Source organism: Coregonus lavaretus, assembly GCF_964263955.1.
Source record: "Coregonus lavaretus genome assembly, chromosome: 36".
NCBI classification, from domain to species: domain Eukaryota; kingdom Metazoa; phylum Chordata; class Actinopteri; order Salmoniformes; family Salmonidae; genus Coregonus; species Coregonus lavaretus.
This window is the reverse complement of record NC_140023.1, coordinates 3,160,698-3,187,149: the sequence shown is the minus strand read 5'-3', so window position 1 is coordinate 3,187,149 and position 26,452 is coordinate 3,160,698. Positions and strand designations below refer to the sequence as shown.

Below are 26,452 nucleotides of genomic sequence, written 5' to 3'. Positions count from 1 at the left end.
CTGTGACTGTATTTTAAACATCTGAGTAAAAAATTAAAAAGGGTGATGAGCAATGTCATTGCCTCAAGTAGTTTATTATAAATATAGAAAAATACAAAAACAAAATAGTGACATATAATTAAGCAATAAGGCCAGAGGGGGCGTGGTATATGGCCAACATACCACGGCTAAGGGCTGTTCTTATGCATGACGCAACATGGAGTGCCTGTATACAGCCATTAGCCGTGGTATATTGGCCATATACCACAAACCCCTGAGGTTCCTTATTGCTATTATAAACTGGTTACCAACGGTTCTGTCTTACCCATGGTATACGGTCTGATATACCACAGCTGTCAGCTAATCAGCATTCAGGGCTCGAACCACCCAGTTTATAATTTCTAATAAATAACTCTGGAAACAGAAGGGTTGATGCAGTTGCTATTGGGCCATGCAGAGGAGGTCAAAGGTGAGCTGTGAGATGTCGAAGGCTTGGTGGCGAGGGGGGCTGTCTGTGTGTGTGTGGAAGGGTTCCTGGGTACTGGTGGTCTGTAGGCTGGTGAAGATGACTCGTGCCCGCTGGTTCTCCACCATCTCATCAGCCCAGCGAGGAGGGGGCAGGTCAGCCGAGTAGAGGAGAGGATATATGTTGTCCATGTACACCCTCACAAACATCCTCTTAAGCAGGGGTAGGTCCCTCTGAAAAACACACACACACACACACGTAAAACCACCATCACACAAAACACATACCCACAGAACAAGCCACTTCAGCAGTGCCACAAAAAATTGCTTCACAATTCACTACAAAAATATATAAGGGCCGGATTCCTGCACACTAAAAAGCACTTTAAATGGAGAATCCCAATAAAAAATGCTACAGTCCAGGACTAGGCTTAATCTGTGTCTGAATGTTGTGAAAGTTTGTCACAAACAAAAGAGGAAAACCTAGGTATCTTTTGTATTGTGCGTTCTGCTCTAAGGATTTGCTTACCTTTTCAGATCTCTTCATATTGCTCTCAGCCTCCAACCAAGACTTCTGAACAGACAAACAATTCAGTCAGGGGGATGTTGCAACATATTAGTAAATACACTGTAGCTAGCCATCAGTCTATAAAAGAGCCCACTGCTTCCTGAAAACAGCAGATGAATTGCATTGGGTTTTCAGGGTGTGGTGAGATGAGCTAGCCTCGATCCGGCTACGGAATTTACCCTCAGGGCATCCAGCAGGTCCGTTTGGTCCATGATCTCTGGGAAGGTGGCCAGCAGAGGACTACAGATCAGATCTGTTGGGGAGAAATGAGACGGAATGGCATCGGCCTGAGAGCATTCCTCATTGGTGACAAACAGCTACTGCAACACATACTGTACTGTACTACTGTAGGAAAAGCAGTTTGGTGTTCTCTGTATCTGATCATCAACACAGGTGAAACAAGGACAACACCAATCTGACTAGATGACCTTCCTGGGCCCGGTTTCCCAAAAGCATCTTAAGGCTACAGTGAGGGAAAAAAATATTTGATCCCCTGCTGATTTTGTACGTTTGCCCACTGACAAAGACATGATCAGTCTATAATTTTAATGGTAGGTTTATTTGAACAGTGAGAGACAGAATAACAACAAAAGAAATCCAGAAAAACGCATGTCAAAAATATTATAAATTGATTTGCATTTTAATGAGGGAAATAAGTATTTGACCCATCTGCAAAACCCTTGTTGGCAATCACAGAGGTCAGACGTTTCTTGTAGTTGGCCACCAGGTTTGCACACATCTCAGGAGGGATTTTGTTCCACTCCTCTTTGCAGATCTTCTCCAAGTCATTAAGGTTTCGAGGCTGACGTTTGGCAACTCGAGCCTTCAGCTCCCTCCACAGATTGTCTATGGGATTAAGGTCTGGAGACTGGCTAGGCCACTCCAGGACCTTAATGTGCTTCTTCTTGAGCCACTCCTTTGTTGCCTTGGCCGTGTGTTTTGGGTCATTGTCATGCTGGAATACCCATCCACGACCCATTTTCAATGCCCTGGCTGAGGGAAGGAGGTTCTCACCCAAGATTTGACGGTACATGGCCCCGTCCATCGTCCCTTTGATGCAGTGAAGTTGTCCTGTCCCCTTAGCAGAAAACACCCCCAAAGCATAATGTTTCCACCTCCATGTTCGACAGTGGGGATGGTGTTCTTCGGGTCATAGGGAGCATTCCTCCTCCTCCAAACACAGCGAGTTGAGTTGATGCCAAAGAGCTCGATTTTGGTCTCATCTGACCACAACACTTTCACCCAGTTCTCCTCTGAATCATTCAGATGTTCATTGGCAAACTTCAGACAGCCCTGTATATGTGCTTTCTTGAGCAGGGGGACCTTGCGGGTGCTGCAGGATTTCAGTCCTTCATGGCGTAGTGTGTTACCAATTGTTTTCTTGGTGACTATGGTCCCAGCTGCCTTGAGATCATTGACAAGATCCTCCCGTGTAGTTCTGGGCTGATTCCTCACCGTTCTCATGATCATTGCAACTCCACGAGGTGAGATCTTGCATGGAGCCCCAGGCCGAGGGAGATTGACAGTTCTTTTGTGTTTCTTCCATTTGCGAATAATCACACCAACTGTTGTCACCTTCTCACCAAGCTGCTTGGCGATGGTCTTGTAGCCCATTCCAGCCTTGTGTAGGTCTACAATCTTGTCCCTGACATCCTTGGAGAGCTCTGTGGTCTTGGCCATGGTGGAGAGTTTGGAATCTGATTGATTGATTGCTTCTGTGGACAGGTGTCTTTTATACAGGTAACAAGCTGACATTAGGAGCACTCCCTTTAAGAGTGTGCTCCTAATCTCAGCTCGTTACCTGTATAAAAGACACCTGGGAGCCAGAAATCTTTCTGATTGAGAGGGGGTCAAATACTTATTTCCCTCATTAAAATGCAAATCAATTTATAACATTTTTGACATGCGTTTTTCTGGATTATTTTGTTGTTATTCTGTCTCTCACTGTTCAAATAAACCTACCATTAAAATTATAGACTGTTCATTTCTTTGTCAGTGGGCAAACGTACAAAATCAGCAGGGGATCAAATACTTTTTTCCCTCACTGTAAGTTCATCATTAGAACCTTCATAGGAGCATCGTTAAATCTCTGAGCTGTTTCCCAAAACCATCGTTACTAAAGTTGCACTTGAAAACGCTTGTTATTTACCAACTGCCTCAGACCACTCGTAGAACAACTAAGTGAATCGATAGATTCTTTTTTGCCCTTCCGTGTCACTTTATACACAGAAGATCTCAGCTAAACATACACTGAGTGTACAAAACATTAGGAACACTTAGCTGATATTGAGTTGCACCCCTTTTTGCCCACAGAACAGCCTCAATTTGTCGGGGCATGGACTCTACAAGGTGTTGAAAGCGTTCAACAGGGATGCTGGCCCATGTTGACTTCAATGCTTCACACAGTTGTGTCAAGTTAGCTGGATACCCTTTGGGTGGAGCACCATTCTTGATACACACGGGAAACTGTTGAACGTGAAAAAACCCAGCAGTGTTGCAGTTCTTGACACACTCAAACCGGTGTGCCTGGCACCACATCCCATTCAAAGGCACATAAATCCTTTGTCTTGCCCATTCACCCTCTGAATGGCACACATAAACAATCCATGTCTCAATTATCTCAAGGCTTAAAATTCCTTCTTTAACCGGTCTGCCTCCACCCAGTACCCTGCCTTGAACTTAGTCACTGTCACTAGCTGGCTACCACCCAGTTACTCATCCCTGCACCTTAGAGGCTGCTGCCCTATGTACATAGACATGGATCACTGGTCACTTTAATAATGGAACACTGGTCACTTTAATAATGTTTGCATACTGTTTTACTCATTTCATATGTATATACTGTATTCTTCTGTATTCTAGTCAATGCCACTCTGACATTGCTTATCCTAATATTTACATATTTCTTAATTCCATTCTTTTACTTTTAGATTTGTATGTATTGTTGTGAATTTTTAGATACTACTGCACTGTTGGAGCTAGGAACACAAGCATTTAGTTACACCCGCAATAACATCTGCTAAATATGTGTAGTGACCAATACAATTTGATTTGATTGAAGTGGATTTAACAGGTGACATCAATAAGGGATCATAGCTGTCACCTGGATTCACCTGGTCAGTCTATGTCATGGAAAGAGTTCCTAATGTTTTGTACACTCAGTGTAGAATCAAGATGTTTATCTGTCTCTCTGTAACCACTGATAACTTGAGAACAAAGTTGACTACAAACAAATGTTGCCAATGTCTTTGCAATTGTTACCAACAAGTGAAGGATAAAAAAATGCTTCAAATGAAAATCGAAAGATGACTGCAGTAAAACATAAATAGGCTACATGGGCCAATACAGTGCCTTCAGAAAGTATTCACACCTTTACTTTTTCCACATTTTGTTGTGTAACAGCCTGAATCTAAAATGGATTAAATTGAGATTTTGTGTCACTGATCTACACACAATACCCCATAATGTCAAAGTGGAATTCTGTTTGTAGACATTTTTCAAAATTAATACAAAGATTTAAGCTGAAATGTCTTGAGTCAATAAGTGTTCAACCCCTTTGTTAGCCTAAATAAGTTCAGGAGTAAAAATGTGCTTAACAAATCGCATAATAAGTTGCATGGACTCATTACGTCTTCAATAATAGTGGTTAACATTATTTTTTTAATGACTACCCCATCTCTGTACCCCACACATACAATTATCTGTAAGGTCCCTCCATTGGGTAGTACATTTCAAGCACAGATTCAACCACAAAGAACAGGGTGGTTTTTCAATGCCTTGCAAAGACGGGCACCGATTGGTAGATGTGTAAAAATAAAAAGAGCAGACATTGAATATCCCTTTGAGCATGGTGAAGTTATCAATTAGGCCTTTGGATAGTGTATCAATACACCCAGTCACTACAAAGATAAAGGCGTCCTTCCTAACTCAGTTGCCAGAGAGGAAGGAAACTGCTCAGGGATTTCACCATGAGGCCAATGGTGACTTTAAAAGAGTTACAGAGTTGAATGGTTGTGATATGAGAAAACTGAGGATGGATGAACAACATTGTAGTTACTCCACAATACTAACCTAAATGACAGTGAAAAGAAGGAAACCTGTACATAATTCAAAGATTCCAAAATATGCATCCTGTTTGCAACAAGGCACTTCTACACTGGCGTTGCTTACCAAGATGACATTGAATGTTCCTGAGTGGCCTAGTTACAGTTTTGACTTAAAAATCTATGGCAAGACTTGAAAATGGCTGTCTAGCAATGATCAACAATCAACTGACAGAGCTTGAAAAATTAAAAAAAGAATAATGGGCAAATATTGTACAATCCAGGTGTGGAAAGGTCTTAAGAGAATTACCCAAAAAGACTCAAATCAAATCCAATTTTATTGGTCACATGTGCCGAATAGAACAGGTGTAGACTTTACAGTGATATGCTTATGAGCCCAATCCTAACATTGCAGAGTTAAAAAGACAAATATTTGATAAATAAATAAAAAACTATACAGCCTTATTCTAAAATGGATTAAATAAATGTTTTTCTTCTCATCAATCTACCCACAATACCACATAATGACACATTTACTAATAATAAAAAATGGAAATATGTAGTGTGTGTATCAGTGGCAGTCGGTGCCGTTTAAGATGAGGGAGGATGATAAAACATTTTTTGATCAACATGGCCTTATTTCTATTACAGCATGTTGGATGAATGTCATTCATATTCCATTCACCCAGCTCAATGTAACATTGATAGGTTTAGGCTACTACATGATACTCAAATTTTCCACGTACCCATTATGAGGTTGCTACAACCTAGCCTATGAATGAAAGTTTACAACGTAGGTGCAAAGGTCGAGAGAATTTTGAGTAATCAAGGTGACAGACAGTGACACATTCAATACCGCGTTGCACACTCTTGCCTGCATCTTGCTGATCTAGGGTGTAATCATTAGTCCAACAGTTTCACACAAGAGTTTCTATTGGACAAATTCAGGTATGTTTATCCCTGTTTCGTTCCGTTTGCTTTTGTTTAAGAAACGTTTTTCAACAGAATCGGCATAATGAATACACTCCTGATCACACGCAAACACAGTTCACTTTCATAGCAGCCACATACAAACAGCTTGTTGTATATATCATTCCTTCTCGCATCTATCTATGTGCTGTCCTCTCATCTTTTCCCTTCGCTTGTGGACTTCAGTGTACAATACATCAGCTGTCTGTGACCATCTAAAAAAACATATCATAACCGCTACACACAGCCTACATTGTTGTCAGGTCATAGTCAACATAGCTACTATAACTAATATGGTAATATTTTATGTATCATTAAGGCAAATGTTGGGAAATGTCAAAAGTAAAATATAGTAAACATGATTGACATTATATAATCCAGATGCATGTTTAAATAAGGAATTTAGCCAATACAGTGTGTAACCATGCTTTAATCAATGTATGTATATTATTTTTAAGAAAGTGTCTGAGTCACGCCACCAATATAAAGAGATAAGGGAAAGAGGCTTCAATTGGAAAGCGCATGTAGCCCTTGTAAGAGTAAACAACATGTGTTATTGGACTTCGAAAGATAATGGTGGCGTGGCAGTTAAAGATGTTAATCAGTTATCTTAAGGGAAGTAGCTGTATATGCTATGTAAACATGACTATGCACTTGTATTTGTATAAAATGAGATCTTTGAGCCAATCTTTGAGCCAGTTCCATGGAACTGCTCGGCTTTTGTTATTAGATAATAAAAGTCTAATTTTTGGATTCACAGGCTCCAGTTTCTTGAGAGATATTTTTGAGTTGACTACTTTTGAGTCAAATATTTCTACGACACTAACGCGTTACTAAACCTGCTTCAATCATGCAGTACGGCAGTGGTTCCTAACCAGAAGTACTAGGACTCCTCGGAGTACTCGGGGTAATTCCGTTGGTGGTACAATAACCGAAAAAGGTTGGGAACCACTGCAGTACAGCGTACAGTCAGCAGCAAGCAGTTTAGCAGATACACCGGTGGGCCCCGGTGACAATAGACTAATAAAACCAAAAGCTTACCTTGACTTGGAAAAGTTCCAGTATTGGATAGCCATAGTCAGCTAGCTAACATAGCAACCCTCTCTGTTTGAGCCGGGTGTTTGGGTAAGCCAAACTAGCTAGCTGCATTCGATGCTAGCTAAGTAAGTGAAAGTGAAAAATATATATACTACGAAATATAGCTAGCTCTCTCTCGCTCCCTCTCTCTCTCTAGACGGCAGGGAGTTCAGCCCCAGTGATGTACTTGGCCGTACGCACTACCCTCTGTAGCGCCTTGCGTTCGGATGCAGAGCAGTTGCCATACCAAGCGGTGATGCAACCAGTCAAGATGCTCTCAATGGTGCAGCTGTATAACTTTTTGAGGACCTGAGGGCTCATGACAAATCTTTTCAGCCTCCTGAGGGGGAAGAGGCGTTGTCGTGTTTTTGGACCATGATAGGTCGTTAGTGAGGAGGAACTTGAATCTCTCAACCCGCTCCACTACAGCTCCGTCGATGTGAATGGGGGCGTGTTCAGCCCTCCGTTTCCTGTAGTCCATGATAAGCTCCATTTGTCTTGCTCACGCTGAGGGAAAGGTTGTTGTCCTGGCACCACAATGCCAGGCCTCTGACCTCCTCCCTATAGGCTGTCTCATCGTTGTTGGTGATCAGGTCTACCACCGTCGTGTCATTGGCAAACTTAATGATGGTGTTGGCATCGTGCGCGGCCACGCAGTCGTGGGTGAACAGAGAGTACAGGAGGGGACTGAGCACGCACCCCTGAGGGGCCCCTGTGTTGAGGGTCAACTTGGCGGAGGTGTTGTTGCCTACCCTCATCACCTGGGGGCGGCCTGTCAGGAAGTCCAGGATCCAGCTACAGAGGGAGGTGTTCAGTCCCAGGGTCCTTAGCTTAGTGATGAGTGTGCAATGATGTGCAATCTGTGATTTAATGCATTATTATTGGGTAACCATTAGGATAAGCAGCCATTTAGGTGGTAATATTTACATTTTACATTTGAGTCATTTAGCAGACACTCATATGCAGAGCGATTTACAGTTAGTGCATTCATCTTAAGATAGCTAAGTGGGACAACCACATATCACAGTCATAGTAAGTACAGGGGAAGAGGGAGCGAGGGGGGTGCTGTGGAAATATTTACTCTGGGACGGGGACAACGTGGAGTTGTCAACCCTGATGGAGAGGTCTTTGAGCGGGCAGTGCCCGAGCCGGCTCAGAGGAAAGGGGACAGTGCGAGTCATAGGATGCGACTAGGGTTGAAGAGGCAGAACCAGGAGACAGGAGGGAGAAGGATTTAGCAGAAGGGAGAGAGGATAGGATAGAAGAGGAGAGAGATAGTGAAGACTGTGACGGCACATTACCATCTGGGTAGGGGCTGAGTGGCTAGGGTTGGAGGAGAGGGAGACAGAAAAGGAAACAAAGTAGTGATCATAGTCCTGGAGGGGGGTTGCAGTGAGATTAGTAGGTGAACAGCCTCTAGTAAAGATGAGGTCAAGCGTATTTCCTGCCTTGTGAGTTGGAGGGGATTGGGAAAGGGTGAGGTTAAAAGAGGCAAAGAGGGGAAAGAGAGTTGGAAAGAAATTAAACGAAGGCAGACGTCGGGAGGTTGAAGTCGCAAAGTACAAAGAGCGGTGAGCCATTGTCAGGAAATTAGCTTATCAAGGTGTCAAGCTCATTGAGGAGCTCTCTAAGAGCACCTGGTGGGCGGTAGATGACAACAATGTTAAGCTTGAGTGGACAAGTGACGGTATTCAAATGAGGAGATGGACAGGTGAGTTAGGGAGAAAATATAAAATCTCAATTGAGGAGAAATGAGTAGCCCTGTGCCACCACCGCGATGACCAGATGCTCTTGGACTATGAGAGAAAACGTAGTCAGATGAAGAAAGAGCAGCTGGAGTAGCAGGGTTCTCTGGGGTGACCCATGTCTCCGTCAGGGCCAAAAAGTCAAGGGACTGAAGGGAGGCATAGGCTGAGATGAACTCGGCGTTCTTGACCGCAGATCGGTGCTGAGACCAGGAATTCCACATGGGTTGGGCGTGCAGGGTACACTAAATTAGAAGGGTTGCAACCAAGGGGAGGGGAGCATCTGTAAAGCCTACAGGAAGTGGCGCAGTGGTCTAAGGCTAAGGCGCTGCATCGCAGTGCTAGCTGCGCCACTAGAGATCCTGGTTCGAATCCAGGCTCTGTCGTAGCCGGCCGTGACTGGGAGTCCCATGGGGCGGCGCACAATTGGCCCGGCGTCGTCCAGGGTAGGGGAGGGAATGGCCGGCAGGGATGTAGCTCAGTTGGTAGAGCATGGCGTTTGCAACGCCAGGGTTGTGGGTTCGATTCCCAGTATGAAAAAAATAATGTATGCACTCACTAACTGTAAGTCGCTCTGGATGAGAGCGTCTGCTAAATGACTAAAATGTAAATGTAAAATGAGTGAACAGGTATAGAAAACACACACACATAGCTGCCAAAGCTACAAAAGAGCAAAATGAGATCATCGAAAAATAACTAGGAGAACCGTCTTTATTTCAGCAACGGCCTTAGTTTTGCGACACGACCGCCGCTTACAGCTGCTGCTGATCTCTAGATGCTGATCCATCATCAGTATTGTGGAATAATTCTAATGTTGAGGTAAAATTTGAATGGAGAAAGCTGATCCAGGAGCAGCGCTGCCTTTCTTTCGATCCTCTCAGTATCGACAAGTGCTCCAACAACACACGTATTGGATGTTCTCTCTGCGTGGTGTTTATCTTCGGCCATTATAGGAACGATGCATTGTTAAAAACACTCATAAGCCAAAATTCCATCGCTATCGGGAAACCGGACTCTGTTCTATGTGGAAGACACCATCATGTAGACTACTATGTGACCTGATCAATGGTGGGGATGCTGTATCCAACATATAATATGTAGTGTTGGATTCAAACTTCTAACTTCAAATATCTTACACTATTAGAACTGAGTGAATGGAAATCTACTGAGTGAGAAAGGGGAGTGCAGAAAGTTTACATTCTGTCAGAACATGTTAGGGTTAAGTCTCATGTATCCTATGGATGTCACACCCTGGCTCTGGGACTCTATATGTTGAGCCAGGGTGTGTTCATTCTATGTGTTTATTTCTATGTTGGTAATTCTGTTGTGTTTATTTCTATGTTGGCTAGAGTGACTCCCAATCAGAGGCAACGAGTGTCAGCTGTCGTTGGTTGTCTCTGATTGGGAGCCATATTTATACTGTCTATTTTCCCTTTGTGTTTGTGGGTTCTTGTTCCGTGTTCGGTCATTGTTACCGTGGACTTCACGAGTCGTTTCTTGTTTTGTTGATTGTGTTCTATTATCACTAAAGATAATAAAGTTAAACATGTTCGTTCATCACGCTGCGCCTTGGTCTGTTCAATACGACGAACGTGACAGAAGGACCCACCATGCAACGACCAAGCAGCGTGTCCAGGGGCAGCTCTTGGGCTGGACATGGGAGGAAGCGCCGGGAGAAGAGACGGTGGAGGCGCGCCGTAGAGAGGAGCAGCGGCGCCAAACGGGTCAACGTCGGACAGGCGAGAGGCAACCCCAGAACATTTTTAGGGGGGGGCACACGGCATGGACGACGGGGCTGACGGAGGCAAAAAAGGGGCGGATTCAGAAGGCCACCAGGTTACGGATACACCGCCCTGTACGTCCTGTGCGGATGCCTCACACAGAGTGTGTGAGGGTAGGCATTCAGCCAGGACGGGTTGTGGCCGCTCTTCACTCCAGGTCTCCTATCCGTCTCCACAGCCCGGTTCGGCCTGTCCCTGCTCCACGCACCAAGCCTACGGAGTGCGTCGCCAGCCCAGCCCGGTCTGTCCCTGCTCTACGCACCAAGCCTACGGTGTGCGTCGCCAGCCCAGTCCGGCCTGTCCCTGCTCTACGCACCAAGCCTACGGTGTGCGTCGCCAGCCCAGTCCCGCCTGTCCCTGCTCCACGCACCAAGCCTACGGTGTGCGTCGCCAGCCCGGCCCGGCCTGTTCCTGCCACTCGCACCAAGTCTACGGTGCGCGTCGCCAGCCCGGCCCGGCCTGTTCCTGCCACTCGCACCAAGTCTACGGTGCGCGTCGCCAGCCCGGCCCGGCCTGTTCCTGCCACTCGCACCAAGTCTACGGTGCGCGTCGCCAGCCCGGCCCGGCCTGTTCCTGCCACTCGCACCAAGTCTACGGTGCGCGTCGCCAGCCCGGCCCGGCCTGTTCCTGCCACTCGCACCAAGTCTACGGTGCGTGTCGCCAGCCCGGCCCGGCCTGTTCCTGCCACTCGCACCAAGTCTACGGTGCGCGTCACCAGCCCGGCCCGGCCTGTTCCTGCCACTCGCACCAAGTCTACGGTGCGCGTCGCCAGCCCGGCCCGGCCTGTTCCTGCCACTCGCACCAAGTCTACGGTGCGCGTCGCCAGCCCGGCCCGGCCTGTTCCTGCTACTCGCACTAAGCCAGGGGTGCGAGACGTCAGCCTGGTAAGGCCTGTTCCTGCTACTCGCACTAAGCCAGGGGTGCGAGACGTCAGCCTGGTAAGGCCCGTCCCTCCTCCACGCACCAAGCCAGGGGTGCGAGTCGTCAGCCTGGTAAGGCCCGTTCCTCCTCCACGCACTAAGCCAGGGGTGCGAGTCGTCAGCCTGGTAAGGCCCGTTCCTCCTCCACGCACTAAGCCAGGGGTGCGAGTCGTCAGCCTGGTAAGGCCCGTTCCTCCTCCACGCACCAAGCCAGGGGTGCGCGTCGTCAGCCTGGTAAGGCCCGTTCCTCCTCCACGCACCAAGCCAGGGGTGCGCGTCGTCAGTCCAGCACAACCCGTGCCTGGGTCACCGGTGCCTGGTAAGGTACCGGTCAACTGCTCCACTATGGAGCTGAAGCTAACCGCTCCTGCTAAGTCCAGTTCAGCTCCAGCCGGCGGGGCCAGACTGGACCAGGGGCGCTATGGGGGGTTTATTGGAGGGTGGTGGTCAAGGCCGGAGCCAGAACCGCCGCCGAGGAGGTATGCCCGCCCAGCCCTCCCCTGTTTTGTTCAGGTTGAGGCGCGGTCGCAGTCCGCGCCTTTAGGGGGGGGGGTCCTGTCACACCCTGGCTCTGGGACTCTATATGTTGAGCCAGGGTGTGTTCATTCTATGTGTTTATTTCTATGTTGGTAATTCTGTTGTGTTTATTTCTATGTTGGCTAGAGTGACTCCCAATCAGAGGCAACGAGTGTCAGCTGTCGTTGGTTGTCTCTGATTGGGAGCCATATTTATACTGTCTATTTTCCCTTTGTGTTTGTGGGTTCTTGTTCCGTGTTCGGTCATTGTTACCGTGGACTTCACGAGTCGTTTCTTGTTTTGTTGATTGTGTTCTATTATCACTAAAGATAATAAAGTTAAACATGTTCGTTCATCACACTGCGCCTTGGTCTGTTCAATACGACGAACGTGACAATGGAGAGGAGAAGGGCAACGGTCTGGTTTCAGTCACTGATAAGGTTGTCTAGCTGTGGATTAGGGAGGAGTGAGGAATGTGGGCTGAGGTCAGGTCAGATGAACGAAGAAGGAACATTCCTATGACATACACACATAGGAGGCAGGGCCATGACTACACCAATGAGAGGAACCACTTAAGTTCCTGCCTAGCAACATAGATGTATTGGCTGTCTAGATGTGCAAATTCTGCAGTTTTATAAAGTATAAAGGTATCCGGATCCGACCGTAAAGGGAGCTCCCAGATAAGTAAGGCCTGGCCATTTGTTTGTTTTTGCCCTACATTTTACCACACACACCAGCACACACAACCCACCGGTTATGAATATTTGTTAGTGGTGTTAATACTGTGTTTGATTTACTGTGTGGGGTGTTTTTAATTTGGTTGTAAACTGGGTATGCCTTAAACTGTTGTTTTGGTCTGTCCTTTCTCGAAGTTGTGGCGATAGTGATTACCGATGGTATCTATATGCATGGAGGGAATAATACAACGAGAACAGTGTGAGCTCACCCTCACCCCCCCCCCTCCCCCGCAACCGGCTGAAGTAATGGCGGAAATGGTGTTCACTACGGCCCTGTCTTTCACCACTCCTACCTGTGACCTGAGTCCGAGCCAGCAACCTGAGTACAAGCAGCAGAAGCACGGCATGAGTCCTGAGACCGTGCATGTGGAGTGAGCATGGAGAGAGATTATGTTCACACTCCTCTCCTGCTGCTGGTGCACTGGTGGGAAAATGGACCAGACAGAATGGTCTGTACAGAATGGTGATGGCGGCTCAGGTGAGAGATTTGTGTGCTTGGGAAAATCGGATTATCCCCCAGATATTGAAATCGGGACATTATCAAGGGCCATCCACTTTGACAGGCATGAGTTACATATGTGTCCTGGGAGGATGAACTGTAACGCTATCTGAAGAAGAAAATGAAGATACGCCAAAAGATGAGTACCGGGAAGGAGGGGGGTGGTCAACTGTACCCGTACATTTATTTAGGATTGCCCTAAACTGTTTATTTGGGGTATCAGGTTGATTTTGGAGGTCTACACTGTAAAAGACCCAGCCACGTTTCATCTTCAATGCCCTTGCTGATGGAAGGAGGTTTTCACTCAAAATCTCATGATACATGGCCCCATTCATTCTTTCCTTTACACGGATCAGTCGTCCTGGTCCCTTTGCAGAAAAACAGCCCCAAAGCATGATGTTTCCACCCCCATGCTTCACAGTAGGTATGGTGTTCTTTGGATGCAACTCAGCATTCTTTGTCCTCCAAACACGACGAGTTGAGTTTTTACCAAAAAGTTCTATTTTGGTTTCATCTGACCATATGACATTCTCCCAATCCTCTTTTGGATCATCCAAATGCACTCTAGCAAACTTCAGACGGGCCTGGACATGTACTGGCTTAAGCAGGGGGACACGTCTGGCACTGCAGGATTTGAGTCCCTGGCGGCGTAGTGTGTTACTGATGGTAGGCTTTGTTACTTTGGTCCTAGCTCTCTGCAGGTCATTCACTAGGTCCCCCCGTGTGGTTCTGGGATTTTTGCTCACCGTTCTTGTGATCATTTTGACCCCACGGGGTGAGATCTTGCGTGGAGCCCCAGATCGAGGGAGATTATCAGTGGTCTTGTATGTCTTCCATTTCCTAATAATTGCTCCCACAGTTGATTTCTTCAAACCAAGCTGCTTACCTATTGCAGATTCAGTCTTCCCAGCCTGGTGCAGGTCTACAATTTTGTTTCTGGTGTCCTTTGACAGCTCTTTGGTCTTGGCCATAGTGGAGTTTGGAGTGTGACTGTTTGAGGTTGTGGACAGGTGTCTTTTATACTGATAACAAGTTCAAACAGGTGCCATTAATACAGGTAACGAGTGGAGGACAGAGGAGCCTCTTAAATAAGAAGTTACAGGTCTGTGAGAGCCAGAAATCTTGCTTGTTTGTAGGTGACCAAATACTTATTTTCCACCATAATTTGCAAATAAATTCATAAAAAATCCTACTAATGTGATTTTCTGGATTTGTTTTCTCATTTTGTCTGTCATACTTGACGTGTACCTATGATGAAAATTACAGGCGTCTCTCATCTTTTTAAGTGGGAGAACTTGCACAATTGGTGGCTGACTAAATACTTTTTTTCCCCACTGTATAATCTCCACCCGGCACATCCAGAAGGGCAATGGCCACCCCTCAGAGCCTGGTTCCTCTCTAGGTTTCTTCCTAGGTTTCTGCCTTTCTAGGGAGTTTTTCCTAGCCACCGTGCTTCTACATCTGCATTGCTTGCTGTTTGGGGTTTTACGCTGGGTTTCTGTATAGCACTTTGTGACATCTGCTGATGTAAAAAGGGCTTTATAAATCAAATTTGATGATTGATTGATTGTTGTCATTTCAGACACTATTGTCAACTTTCAGTGAGGGGTTCATCAAAGAAGGTACAACGCTTGAAAGAATAGCCACAGATCCCTGTATACAGGAGGCCACTTCACCAGAAGGGAAGTTCGCTGTAATAATAGCATCACATCTCCTGTAGAGTGTGATTAAGAAACATGTGACTCAGAGTTTTGAAAGGTTGGGTACTCTTCCAACAGCACTAATTTCTCCCTCATTCCTAACCGCCAGCAGGAAGGTGTCAGAAGGTGGCTGCGTATCAACCGTTGGGACCCAAAGTTTACACTGTAATGAGGGTGTTCACAAAGGAGTGGGGTGAACAGGCAGCAGCTCGGGTGGTTGATGTCCTTGATGATCTTTTTGGCCTTCCTGTGACATTGGGTGCTGTATATCGTGTGGCCATGGAGGAAGAAGGAGATGGGGAGCGAAGTGAAAATTATGGCGTTATCACACTTTTTCTAACCTGTGGCTTAACGTGGGAAGACTGGGTGAAAGCATCAGCCACGCTTAAGGTCCTAAACGATATTATAACCGCGATCGATAATAGACAGTACTGTGCAGCCGTCTTCATCGACTCTGTCAATCACCGCATTCTTATTGGCAGACTAAATAGCCTTGGTTTCTCAAATGACTGCCTCGCCTGGTTCACCAACTACTTCTCAGATAGAGTTCAATGTGTCAAATCGGAGGGCCTGTTGTCTGGACCTCTGGCAGTCTCTATGGGGGTGCTACAGGGTTCAATTCTCGGGCCGACTCTATTTTCTGTGTATATCAATGACGTCGCTCTTGCTGCTGGTGACTCTCAGATCCACCTATACGAAGACGACACCATTTTGTATACATCTGGCCCTTCATTGGACACTGTGTTAACAAACCTCCAAACGAGCTTCAATGTCATACAACACTCCTTCCGTAGCCTCCAACTGCTCTTAAACGCTAGTCAAACTAAATGCATGCTCTTCAATCGAACGCTGCTTGCACCCGCGACTAGAATCACTACTCTCGGCGGGTCTGACTTAGAATATGTGGACAACTACAAATACCTAGGTGTCTGGTTAGACCGTAAACTCTCCTTCCAGACTCACATTAAGCATCTCCAATCCAAAGTTAAATCTAGAATCGGCTTCCTATTTCGCAACAAAGCCTCCTTCACTCATGCCGCCAAACATGCCCTCGTAAAACTGACTATCCTACCGATCCTTGACTTCGGCGATGTCATTTACAAAATAGCCTCCAACACTCTACTCAGCAAATTGGATGTAGTCTATCACACTGCCATCCGTTTTGTCACCAAAGCCCCATATACTACCCACCCTTGTGACCTGTACGCTCTCGTTGGCTGGCCCTCACTACATATTCGTCGCCAAACCCACTGGCTCCAGGTCGTCTATAAATCTCTGCTAGGCAAATCCCTGCCTTATCTTAGCTCATTGGTCACCATAGCAACACCCACCCGTAGTATGCGCTCCAGCAGGTATATCTCACTGGTCATCCCCAAAGCCAACACCTCCTTTGGCTGCCATTCCTTCCAGTTCTCTGCTGCTAATGACTGGAACAAACTGCAAAAATCTCTGAAGCTGGAGACTTATCTCCCTCACTAACTTTAAGCATCAGTTGTCAGAGCAGCTTACCGATCACTGCACCTGTACACAGCCAATCTGTAATTAGCCCACCCAACTACTTCATCCCCATATTGTTATTTATTTTGCTCATTTGCACCCCAGTATCTCTATTTGCACATCTATCATTCCAGTGTTAATACTAAATTGTAATTATTTTGCACTATGGCCTATTTATTGCCTTACCTCCATAACTTACTACATTTGCACACACTGTATATAGATTTTATATTGTATTATTGACTGTATGTTTTGTTTATCCCATGTGTAACTCTGTGATGTTGTTGTTTTTATCACACTGCTTTGCTTTATCTTGGCCAGGTCGCAGTTGTAAATGAGAACTTGTTCTCAACTGGCCTACCTGGTTAAATAAAGGTGAAATAAAAAAATAAAAAAATGAAGTATTTTAGGGCCTGCATGTTTGTGGAACCCAGCAGAAAAGTATCCCGAAGGCATAGTCAGGCGAAGAGAGAGTGGGAATCGTCATGTTATCAAACTTCGGTTTTTCTTTGCATATATAATTATGCATAGCTTAACGCATCATTAATACCTGTTATGTTTTGTGTCTCTTTTGCTTTTCAAGTCTTGTGCAATCACACTCTTAGGAACCCCAAGGAGGAAATGGAGACAGTCAAAAGCTCCAGCTGAAATGGAGGAAGTCAAAAGCACCAGCTGAAATGTCATTATCAGTTGTCCGACGAGAGATGGAAATCAGAGTGTGCATAGTGTGATTATAGATCAGAGGACATAAGTCTCGGAGGTGTAAATAGACAAATCAACTGTGAATGTTAATCATGTTTAATTTTTTGTTAATGTTCATTTTTTTTGTTCATTTATAAGTAATTTCCAAGTTTATATAATTTTGAACAGTATGGAGTTACTGTTAAATAGGGGGGACTGTTGGATTCGAACTTCTAACTTGAAATATCTAGATGTGCAAGGAGTTGACTCTGCCCAGTAGAGGGTATACATATATGTCCTTGTGTAAACATGTCTTTGTCTTTTCAGCTGCTTGACCCAGTGGGTTAATAAACTTGGTTTTAGCGTTTTCTAGTCATCCGTTTGAGTTTTTAACTCTGTTTTTCAGAACCTAACAGAAGTCAACCCATTATCCTGTCCATGGATGTGTTGGAGTGTGCTTGCATGTGTTACCTGCATTCTGCATGGTAGCCCTGTTCATTAGCAGAGCATCTGCCAGTAGTTGTCTGTGTAGAACCAGCAGGTGTATACTGGAGAGACTGCCCACCAGAGTGTCTGGAAGAGCACTGACAACGCAGGGAGAGGAGTTAGCTAGCTACAGGAACATCCAAACTACTATGAGATCTCCAACATGACAAGAGGTGCTGTAGCTTCCATTCCAAAATCCACACTCACCTCAGCTGTGACCTTGTGCGAGCGTTTGGCGATTTCAGTTTGAGGAAGAGTTTAGGGAGTTTCCTGGAAAACATCATCTGCTGGAACATGCCTGTTCCTGTGGCTGTGACCAGAGAGAGATCACATGGATGATGAGAACCTCAGAAACTCTCATTCTCAACATAATATTAGTAATAATGACCTCTATCAATTCAATACAACTTCATTTATTAACATGTAATTAATATGCACTTTTTGCGCGTTCATACCTCCTCTTGTTAAAGACGGATCTACCTCTATGTCCTTTTCATACGGTGTGCCTCCATGCACAAGCAATTCATAGGTCCTACAGACAGAGACAGACAGACACAGGCATGAGATTCACTCCCAGACGATGAAATCTCTTCTGACATACTGTATGTGTTGATGACGATACTGGGCTGCGAGTCATTTTTGGCTTTGGGACAGATGTGTTGGGGAGAAATGAGACGGAACAACATCAGCCCGAGAGCAGTCCTCATTACTAACAAACAGCTACTGAAACACATACTGTATTGTACTACTGTAGGAAAAGCAGTCTGGTGTTCTCTGTATCTGATCATCAACACAGGTGAAACAGGGGCAACACCAATCTGACTAGATGACCTTTCTGTTCTACGTTCTACAACACCCTCATGTACACTACAGTACATGACCTGATCAATGAAATCAGATTATGATATCTCTTAGGGCATCTGTGTTGATGGCAACATCGAAATGCGAGTCTTTTTGGCTCCGGACCAGCAAAGGAGTAATACAGTACCTGTGTGGGATAGGAGCTCCATTGGCATCAAAGAGCTTCAGGAAGGCCCAGCCACAGCTCAGGTCTCCTCTCTCACCGGTAGACTGGAGAGCAAGAGCTCAATATAAATCAATGCAAACCAAGAATCACTCAAAAATCATGTTATAGATACTGTTGGAGAAATAACAGCTACCCCATAGGACATTGCTAGAGGGGTTAGTCTACAGACATGGCTAGCACACTGAAAGAGACAACTTTGCTGTAGACTTGAGTAGTCTTTCTCAGGAATGGTATAAGAAATGCTTACATTTCGGATGTATGTGACGCCAAGTTCAAATAATATTCCCAGCTCAGGAGTGTCCAAGTTGCACCTCAGAAAACAGTCCCTGTCCAAAAGGCTGGGTAGATTCCCAGTCATCTGCTAAACCAAACCAAACAAGCATTTAAACTAAACTATTAGCTTTACAGAAATACATTCAGACTATACAGCATGGTACGCTCTGCTCCATTTCAATAGCTTGAGTGTTCAGTGATGTCGAAATGATGCAGTACCCGGGGAGAAAAGGACCAGGTCTTGACGTTGTTTGCATTGCAAGTGGCTCGGATGGTATGGATGTTACTAAGAACCTAAAAAGAGAAGACGGTCAACAACGAAACTATTGACCCTCACTCACAACATCCACAACAGCCACACTGACATTATTAAAAAAAGAGCTAGGTATGTTGAAAGAAACAAATGTTGGGCAAGAGAAGAGTGTAGAAAGACACAATCCAGTCAAAAAGGCATCATGGGTGAGCACGGCAGTGTAGAAGTGTCCCACCTGAGTGCCGTCGAAGGCGCAGAGGCGGATGTGCCGACTGAGGACTTGAACTCCGACCCCTGGGGTGGGGATACTCTTGCAGCTCCACAGAGTCAGAGTGAGGGACGTCCTCGCTGTCCTCTGACGAACCTACGGGGGACGAGAGGGTTTCTTCGCACTCCTAATACATGCACACTAGAGTCAAACCTATACCAAACTAATAAAGATGAAGCCCTGACTCACAATGGTTGAGTCAAACAAAACAGCACACACTATTAACAATTGTCACCAACACACACACAATAGCTGAGGGCCTCCCGAGTGGTGCAGTGGTCTAAGCAGCCGGCCGCGACCATGGAGCAGCGCACAATTGGCCCAGCGTCACCCAGGTTAGGGGAGGGTTTGGCCAGCAGGGATGTTCTTGTCCCATCGCGCACTAGTAACTCCTGTGGCGGGCGCAGTGCACGCTGACATGGTCGCCTGGTGTACAGTGTTTCCTCCAACACATTGGTGCGGGATCCACACTCATTCCGGGTTAAGTGGGCATTGTGTCAAGAAGCAGTGCGGCTCGGTTGTGTTGTGTTTCGGAGGACGCACAGCTCTTGACCTTCTAAAAACTAGGGCTGTTGCGGAGATGCTGCTGATGGTCATTAGTATCCTCTATTGCCCTTTGTACCACGATATACACTTGCTCCTATTTCAGAAAGCCCACCCGATATACCCTGTTATTATGTGGCTGAGCGATGAGGAGAAATTGAAATGTTTTTTTGTCCATTGTGTATTTCCGTTTGTGGAATATTTAGATAAAGCCTGGAATAAAAGAAGAAGTGCTACCTATAATTATATTCTAAAAATATTTAGCTTCTATGTGGCAAATGGCAAGTGTGTACAGTGAGGGAAAAAAGTATTTGATCCCCTGCTGATTTTGTACGTTTGCCCACTGACAAAGACATGATCAGTCTATAATTTTAATGGTAGGTTTATTTGAACAGTGAGAGACAGAATAACAACAAAATAAATCCAGAAAAACGCATGTCAAAAATGTTATAAATTGATTTGCATTTTAAAGAGGGAAATAAGTATTTGACCCCTCTGCAAAACCCTTGTTGGCAATCAGAGGTCAGACGTTTCTTGTAGTTGGCCACCAGGTTTTCACACATCTCAGGAACGATTTTGTCCCACTCCTCTTTGCAGATCTTCTCCAAGTCATTAAGGTTTCGAGCCTGACGTTTGGCAACTCGAACCTTCAGCTCCCTCAGATTTTCTATGGGATTAAAGTCTGGAGACTTGCTAGGCCACTCCAGGACCTTAATGTGCTTCTTCTTGAGCCACTCCTTTGTTGCCTTGGCCGTGTTTTTGGGGTCATTGTCATGCTGGAATACCCATCCACGACCCATTTTCAATGCCCTGGCAAGATATGACGGTACATGGCCACGTCCATCGTCCCTTTGATGCGGTGAAGTTGTCCTGTCCCTTTAGCAGAAAAACACCCCCAAAGCATAATGTTTCCACCTCCACGTTTGACGGTGGGGATGGTGTTCTTGGGGTCATAGGCAGCATTCCTCCTCCTCCAAACATGGCGAGTTGAGCTGATGCCAAAGAGCTTGATTTTGGTCTCATCTGACCACAACCCTTTCACCCAGTTCTCCTCTGAATCATTCAGATGTTCATTGGCAAACTTCAGACGGGCCTGTATATGTGCTTTCTTGAGCAGGGAGACCTTGCAGGCGCTACAGGATTTCAGTCCTTCACGGCATAGTGTGTTACCAATTGTTTTCTTGTTGACTATGGTCCCAGCTGCCTTGAGATCATTGACAAGATCCTGCCGTGTAGTTCTGGGCTGATTCCTCACCGTTCTCATGATCATTGCAAGTCCACGAGGTGAGATCTTGCATGGAGCCCCAGGCCAAGGGAGATTGACAGTTATTTTGTGTTTCTTCCATTTGTGAATAATCGCACCAACTGTTGTCACCTTCTCACCAAGCTGCTTGGCGATGGTCTTGTAGCCCATTCCAGCCTTGTGTAGGTCTACAATCTTGTCCCTGACATCTTTGGAGAGCTCTTTGGTCTAGGCCATGGTGGAGAGTTTGGAATCTGATTGATTGATTGCTTCTGTGGACAGGTGTCATTTATACAGGTAACAAGCTGAGATTAGGAGCACTCCCTTTAAGAGTGTGCTCCTAATCTCAACTCGTTACCTGTATAAAAGACACCTGGGAGCCAGAAATCTTTCGGATTGAGAGGGGGTCAAATACTTATTTCCCTCATTAAAATGCAAATCAATTTATAACATTTTTGACATGCGTTTTTCTGGATTTTTTTGTTGTTATTCTGTCTCTATCTGTTCAAATAACCATACCATTAAAATTATAGACTGATCATTTCTTTGTCAGTGGGCAAACGTACAAAATCAGCAGGGGATCAAATACTTTTTTCCTCACACTGTAGCCATATCAGGACCTAACAAGGACAACTCAGAGTATGCTATTCTGTTCTTCTGAAATAGACTACATTTTCTTTATCTCATGTTTTTTTAGGCCGGTCTAAAATAAATAATGGATTTATTGTGACGGTGTAGGTTATATTAAATTGATTTATTAGACTTTTTCAAATGTAGAAGTTCCTACGGTCTGTATCAGTGGCTTATAGGCTATGGTGGAAGCCAGGAGATGCTAAACGTGTTGATGTTAATTAACGGTCAATTACCATGAGACCGGCAGTTATTTGCTTGACAATCACCGGCTGACAAAATGTCATGGCCGCCTCAGCCCTAACTGACACCATGCTAAAGGAAGACCTATTTGTGTGATGTGACCTTTGCAAGTTGGCCATAACTACTTTAACGTCATCTCAGTCTAAATGCTTACTTTTCCAGTGTCTGGGTCCCGGAAGAGGTCTTTGAAGGACAGTTTGGATTGGCTCAACTCTGGCTGGATGTAGTGACTTCTTCTGTAGGTGATCCCTGTAAAACACACAGGCCACACACCCTTATGAAAACATACAAGCAATTTTTAGGTCTTATGAGCAGAAACTTCAACATTGTGAGAATTTCTGTGCAACTTCTGGCGTGCATTTACAGTGAACACTGAGACTGTACACTTACAGTATTAGACAGTAGCCAATAGGCTATTGTGGATATTTGAGCCTACCAACAAAACCAATGGAGAAAATCCCATAACATTTTCACATTGAAATCGCTTTTGATTTCTATGAGTAGCCTATATGTGGTGTTCAATGCAGGCCTACATTGCATGAGACTTTTAAAAACTTTTTTTTTTACATTATGAAGGGCTTGACATTAATTAATGATTTTTTACTTGGTGTGTAACACCATGGGTCAAATACGTGACCGTAAATTGCATTGTATTGTGTTGTATGATGCAAGAAACCACTTTACAAAATAAAAGTTATTATTACCATACAGAGAATTAGACAATGTAGGCAACCCCTCTGCCTATTGGTGTATTTGCATATTCAAGCCTGTCTCAAAATACAACACTTCCCTTTTAATTAAGACATAAGCTTTTTACCTGACTGGCTTTTCAAAGACAGCTTGAAATGTAGCCTACATGTTTTGTGCTCTTGAACGAAGCAGTAACTCCCCATTGATGACCTATACTTATCTATAACTGGGCTAATAACTTGCTAACTAGCAAAGAATATCAACAAATGTGCAAACACGTGGCACTGCACTCTGATCTGAAAAGCGCTTTCACTCGTGGGTGATTGAAAGACCGCCAATAGAATTATACTCCTTTGTGCTCTGGCTCTGCCTACAACAAAATCACAGGCTCAATCTTGCAAAGTTAGATTTGTTTTGGCTTGTTGCATTGAAAAGGGGCCGATATAATGTTGATTCAATCACAGAAAAAACATTGATCTATATAGTGCAAATTAATGGGGTGAACTCAGTGAAGTTTAATCTCTTGCGTCTCTGCGCTGCCTGGCATTTCTTCTGTGCGGCAGTCCTGGAGAAAGTGCACGGCTGCCCACACACGCAGCCTAGAGGGAACATTGGGTGTGACCCTGTCCACTATTGAAGAATTATGCAGAGCATAAAAAGCATACAGCCTCTGGGATGGGTGACCGACATGGCAGAAAGTGTCTATGTCTGTGTGCATGCATGCCTGCTGTGACATATTAGCTGTGAGTGTGTGTGTGTGTGTGTGCGCGCGTGTGTGTGTGTGTCTGTAGCCCAGAGGGTTAGGGTAAATGTGTGTATTTGATGAAGATAATGGGTCATCAGAACACTGGGTACTAAAAGATGACGCAGTTGTTCTTTATCAATGACATCCAATCTGGCCCACAGTACACAAGCTGATGATACATTATTCAATATTATTCGGGAGAACTATCTACATGCACTTTCTGTTGATCAGGAGAGTCTTTCTGTTCCGGCAGAATGTCATGCCTCTGTGAGACAAGGCTTATCTAAGCTCAGAGGCTTACCTTCATCTAGTAGTTTAGAGAGGGTGGATGACCTAAACCCAGCAGGGATGGCACCCATGGCAGACAGAACATCAGTAGCATCAATCTGAAAAGAATTTCACACAGGAATAGACACACACAAATGTACATGTGCATACACACACACACACACACACAAGTAGTAGATGATTTTCTAGAATCTAGTTGAACTGATCCACCACTAGCTCATCTTACCTCAGTGATGGCTCTCCTCACACTGTCCAGGTTCGAGCTGTTTATGGGAGAAGATATTCACTGTGACAGTCATTGGGAACTAACACTAGAATATCATCATCAGCATTGCAAATGTATGTGTTATCAATTATAGATCAACAACAACAAACTTGATTGACTAGCAGTCAGAAAGATTCATAATCACTTTGTTGAGGGATTGATAGTCTTCGAGCGATGCCTTTGTAAACATTGCCATCTAGTGGTTATGAAGAGAGCCTCACCTATGCATCCTTTTGGACTCAATCTCCTCATCCTCATCCTCTGATGCTTCATCATCCTCATAATCCTCATCATCCTGGTCTGAATATCTCTAAAACATAAAAACACAACATACATAACATTTATTATTTTTGTTGTAATTAGAACTACAGCAATCAACATCAAATAATTGATAAACTGATGGTACCTTCAAGTAGGTTTTGGGGACTAGTCCCTTATTGCCCTTTGAGTCCTGAGCAAGCCACCATCCATCCTCATTCTTACTGAGAATTGTCAGGACCTCACCCATCTGAAACAATAAGCAAAAAAGATCACCACTGTTTAACTACATTATGACAAACAGGCAGGATATGATCTTCGTCTGCTAGTGAATTTGTCTGAGCAGTATTTTCACCTGAATGGTAAGATCTCCCTCCTGCTCTCCTTTAAAGGCACTGATAACCATATACGTGGCAGTGCCTGACTCTGGGATTTGTTCCGTGGTCTTTGTGACTACATCTTCCTCATCTTCTACACTCTCATCTTCACTCTCGTCTTCCTCACTGTCTTCCTCACTGTCTTCCTCCTCTTCATCTTCCTGGGCTTGGGATGACCTGGGGGAAAAAATGACAGATGGTCTTTCTCTTTGGAGACTGGAAGTTTCAAGAACTTGTCTTAATTTAACACATAGCTAAGTGGTAGATAGCAACCTCCACACACTAGCAGAAGCCAAGCAAGTATTTTGGTTGAAACAAAGGGCCATGTACAAGGGCCTACAGCTCACATATGAGGACTGGGAGACAGAAACAATCCTCACAAGTCATGGATCAGAACGTACACAACATTACACAAGGACCATAGTCTTGAATGTGTTTATTAAGAAACATTGCTATGTTCCTCACCCTCCCTCATGTTTCTGAGGCGGAGAGAGCTCCAGGACCAAGACCAGCAGCTGCTCCTCAATCCCCCGCAGACGGCTCTCCTCCTCCATCTTCCTCTGGTCGTAATTCCCCACTGGGGCTGGCTCATCAGCCTTTAGTGGGGAGCAAATGAAAAATGTGTAGCTAAGTAGCTAGCTAAAACAACAAAAGTATGGAGCAGCATTTGAAAGACAAAACAACGATGAAAATGAATGGGGGGAAAATAATGTAGCTAGCTAGCTTTAGAAATGCTTTATATACACACCTTGGTTAACTTCTTGAGCTTCCTGGTTGTCTCCTCCACTAGGTTTTGTAGATGTATGCATCTGCTGGAAGAAAAGGCAACGTTTTAAGTTAGCTAGTTATAATATCCATACGTTAGCAGCTAGCTAGCTATAACTAGTAACGTTTAGCAGATTTGAATAAGTGAAGGGGGTTAGCTACCTCTGATATGCCTCTGTGCGCCCTGACACATCTGACTGCCGTGCATCTTTTATCAGACTGTCAACCTAGGGAAGTAAAATAGATCACACATGTGATGGATCGTAGCCTAGGATGACTGCAAGCAACACAGGAAAAACCACCATGCATTGCATTCAAGTTAGCTAGCTAACATTAGCTAAGCTAGCAGGCTCACCTGTTTTTTGATATCATCCGTCTCTCTTTGCACTGTTTGCAAAGGCCCTTTTCTTTTTGGTGGCATAGCTAGCTATATATATATAATATATAAATGTTTGTTTCTAATTAAAATATTATATATTTTTTTTTATTAAGCCGCTAGTAACTGCAAGTTCGCACTTATCAGACGCTTTCAGCGGTCGCTAAGCAGCGACTTCCGTTCCCCCACAAAAAAAAAAAAGGTACGATAGCCACTGTAACTGATTTCAAAATAAAAGTGTGAAATTAAATTATGCACTGGAACTGGAAGACAACAACGTTGAGTAGTGTGTAGCAGTGGCGTGTATTCATGGTGTTTTGGAAGCAGTCATTGCAGAATTGAATTGCAGTCATTGCAGTTGAACTGCATTTATACTGCACTGTACTGCAGTTCAACTGCAAAATAACTGCGGGGGTAAAAAAAGGTATTATTTTGGATGCAGCATTTGCAGCATACTGCAGTTATACTGCACTCTGACTGCAATATGTTTTCGGAAGGGTAAGCCATGGATGGAGATGTGAATTTGGAGTTGTGGTTTTGACTTA

At 44.8% G+C, this 26,452-nt stretch overlaps 1 protein-coding gene across 1 annotated transcript; it reads right to left on the bottom strand.

Moving 5' to 3' along the window:
• Positions 1-25,953, bottom strand: LOC311110684 (nephrocystin-1-like). Its single transcript, XM_084153219.1, has 20 exons — positions 25,887-25,953; positions 25,694-25,758; positions 25,515-25,578; positions 25,232-25,362; positions 24,745-24,943; positions 24,538-24,639; positions 24,353-24,441; positions 24,093-24,129; positions 23,880-23,964; positions 22,298-22,392; positions 19,452-19,580; positions 19,183-19,257; positions 18,938-19,048; positions 18,652-18,734; positions 18,119-18,195; positions 17,871-17,973; positions 17,649-17,761; positions 1,192-1,265; positions 974-1,018; positions 1-678 (listed from the first exon to the last, which is right to left on the bottom strand). Exons 1-20 carry the CDS (start codon positions 25,950-25,952, stop codon positions 421-423), a joined length of 2,001 nt encoding a protein of 666 aa, XP_084009345.1. The 5' UTR covers position 25,953; the 3' UTR covers positions 1-420.
• Positions 25,954-26,452: the final 499 nt, after the last annotated feature.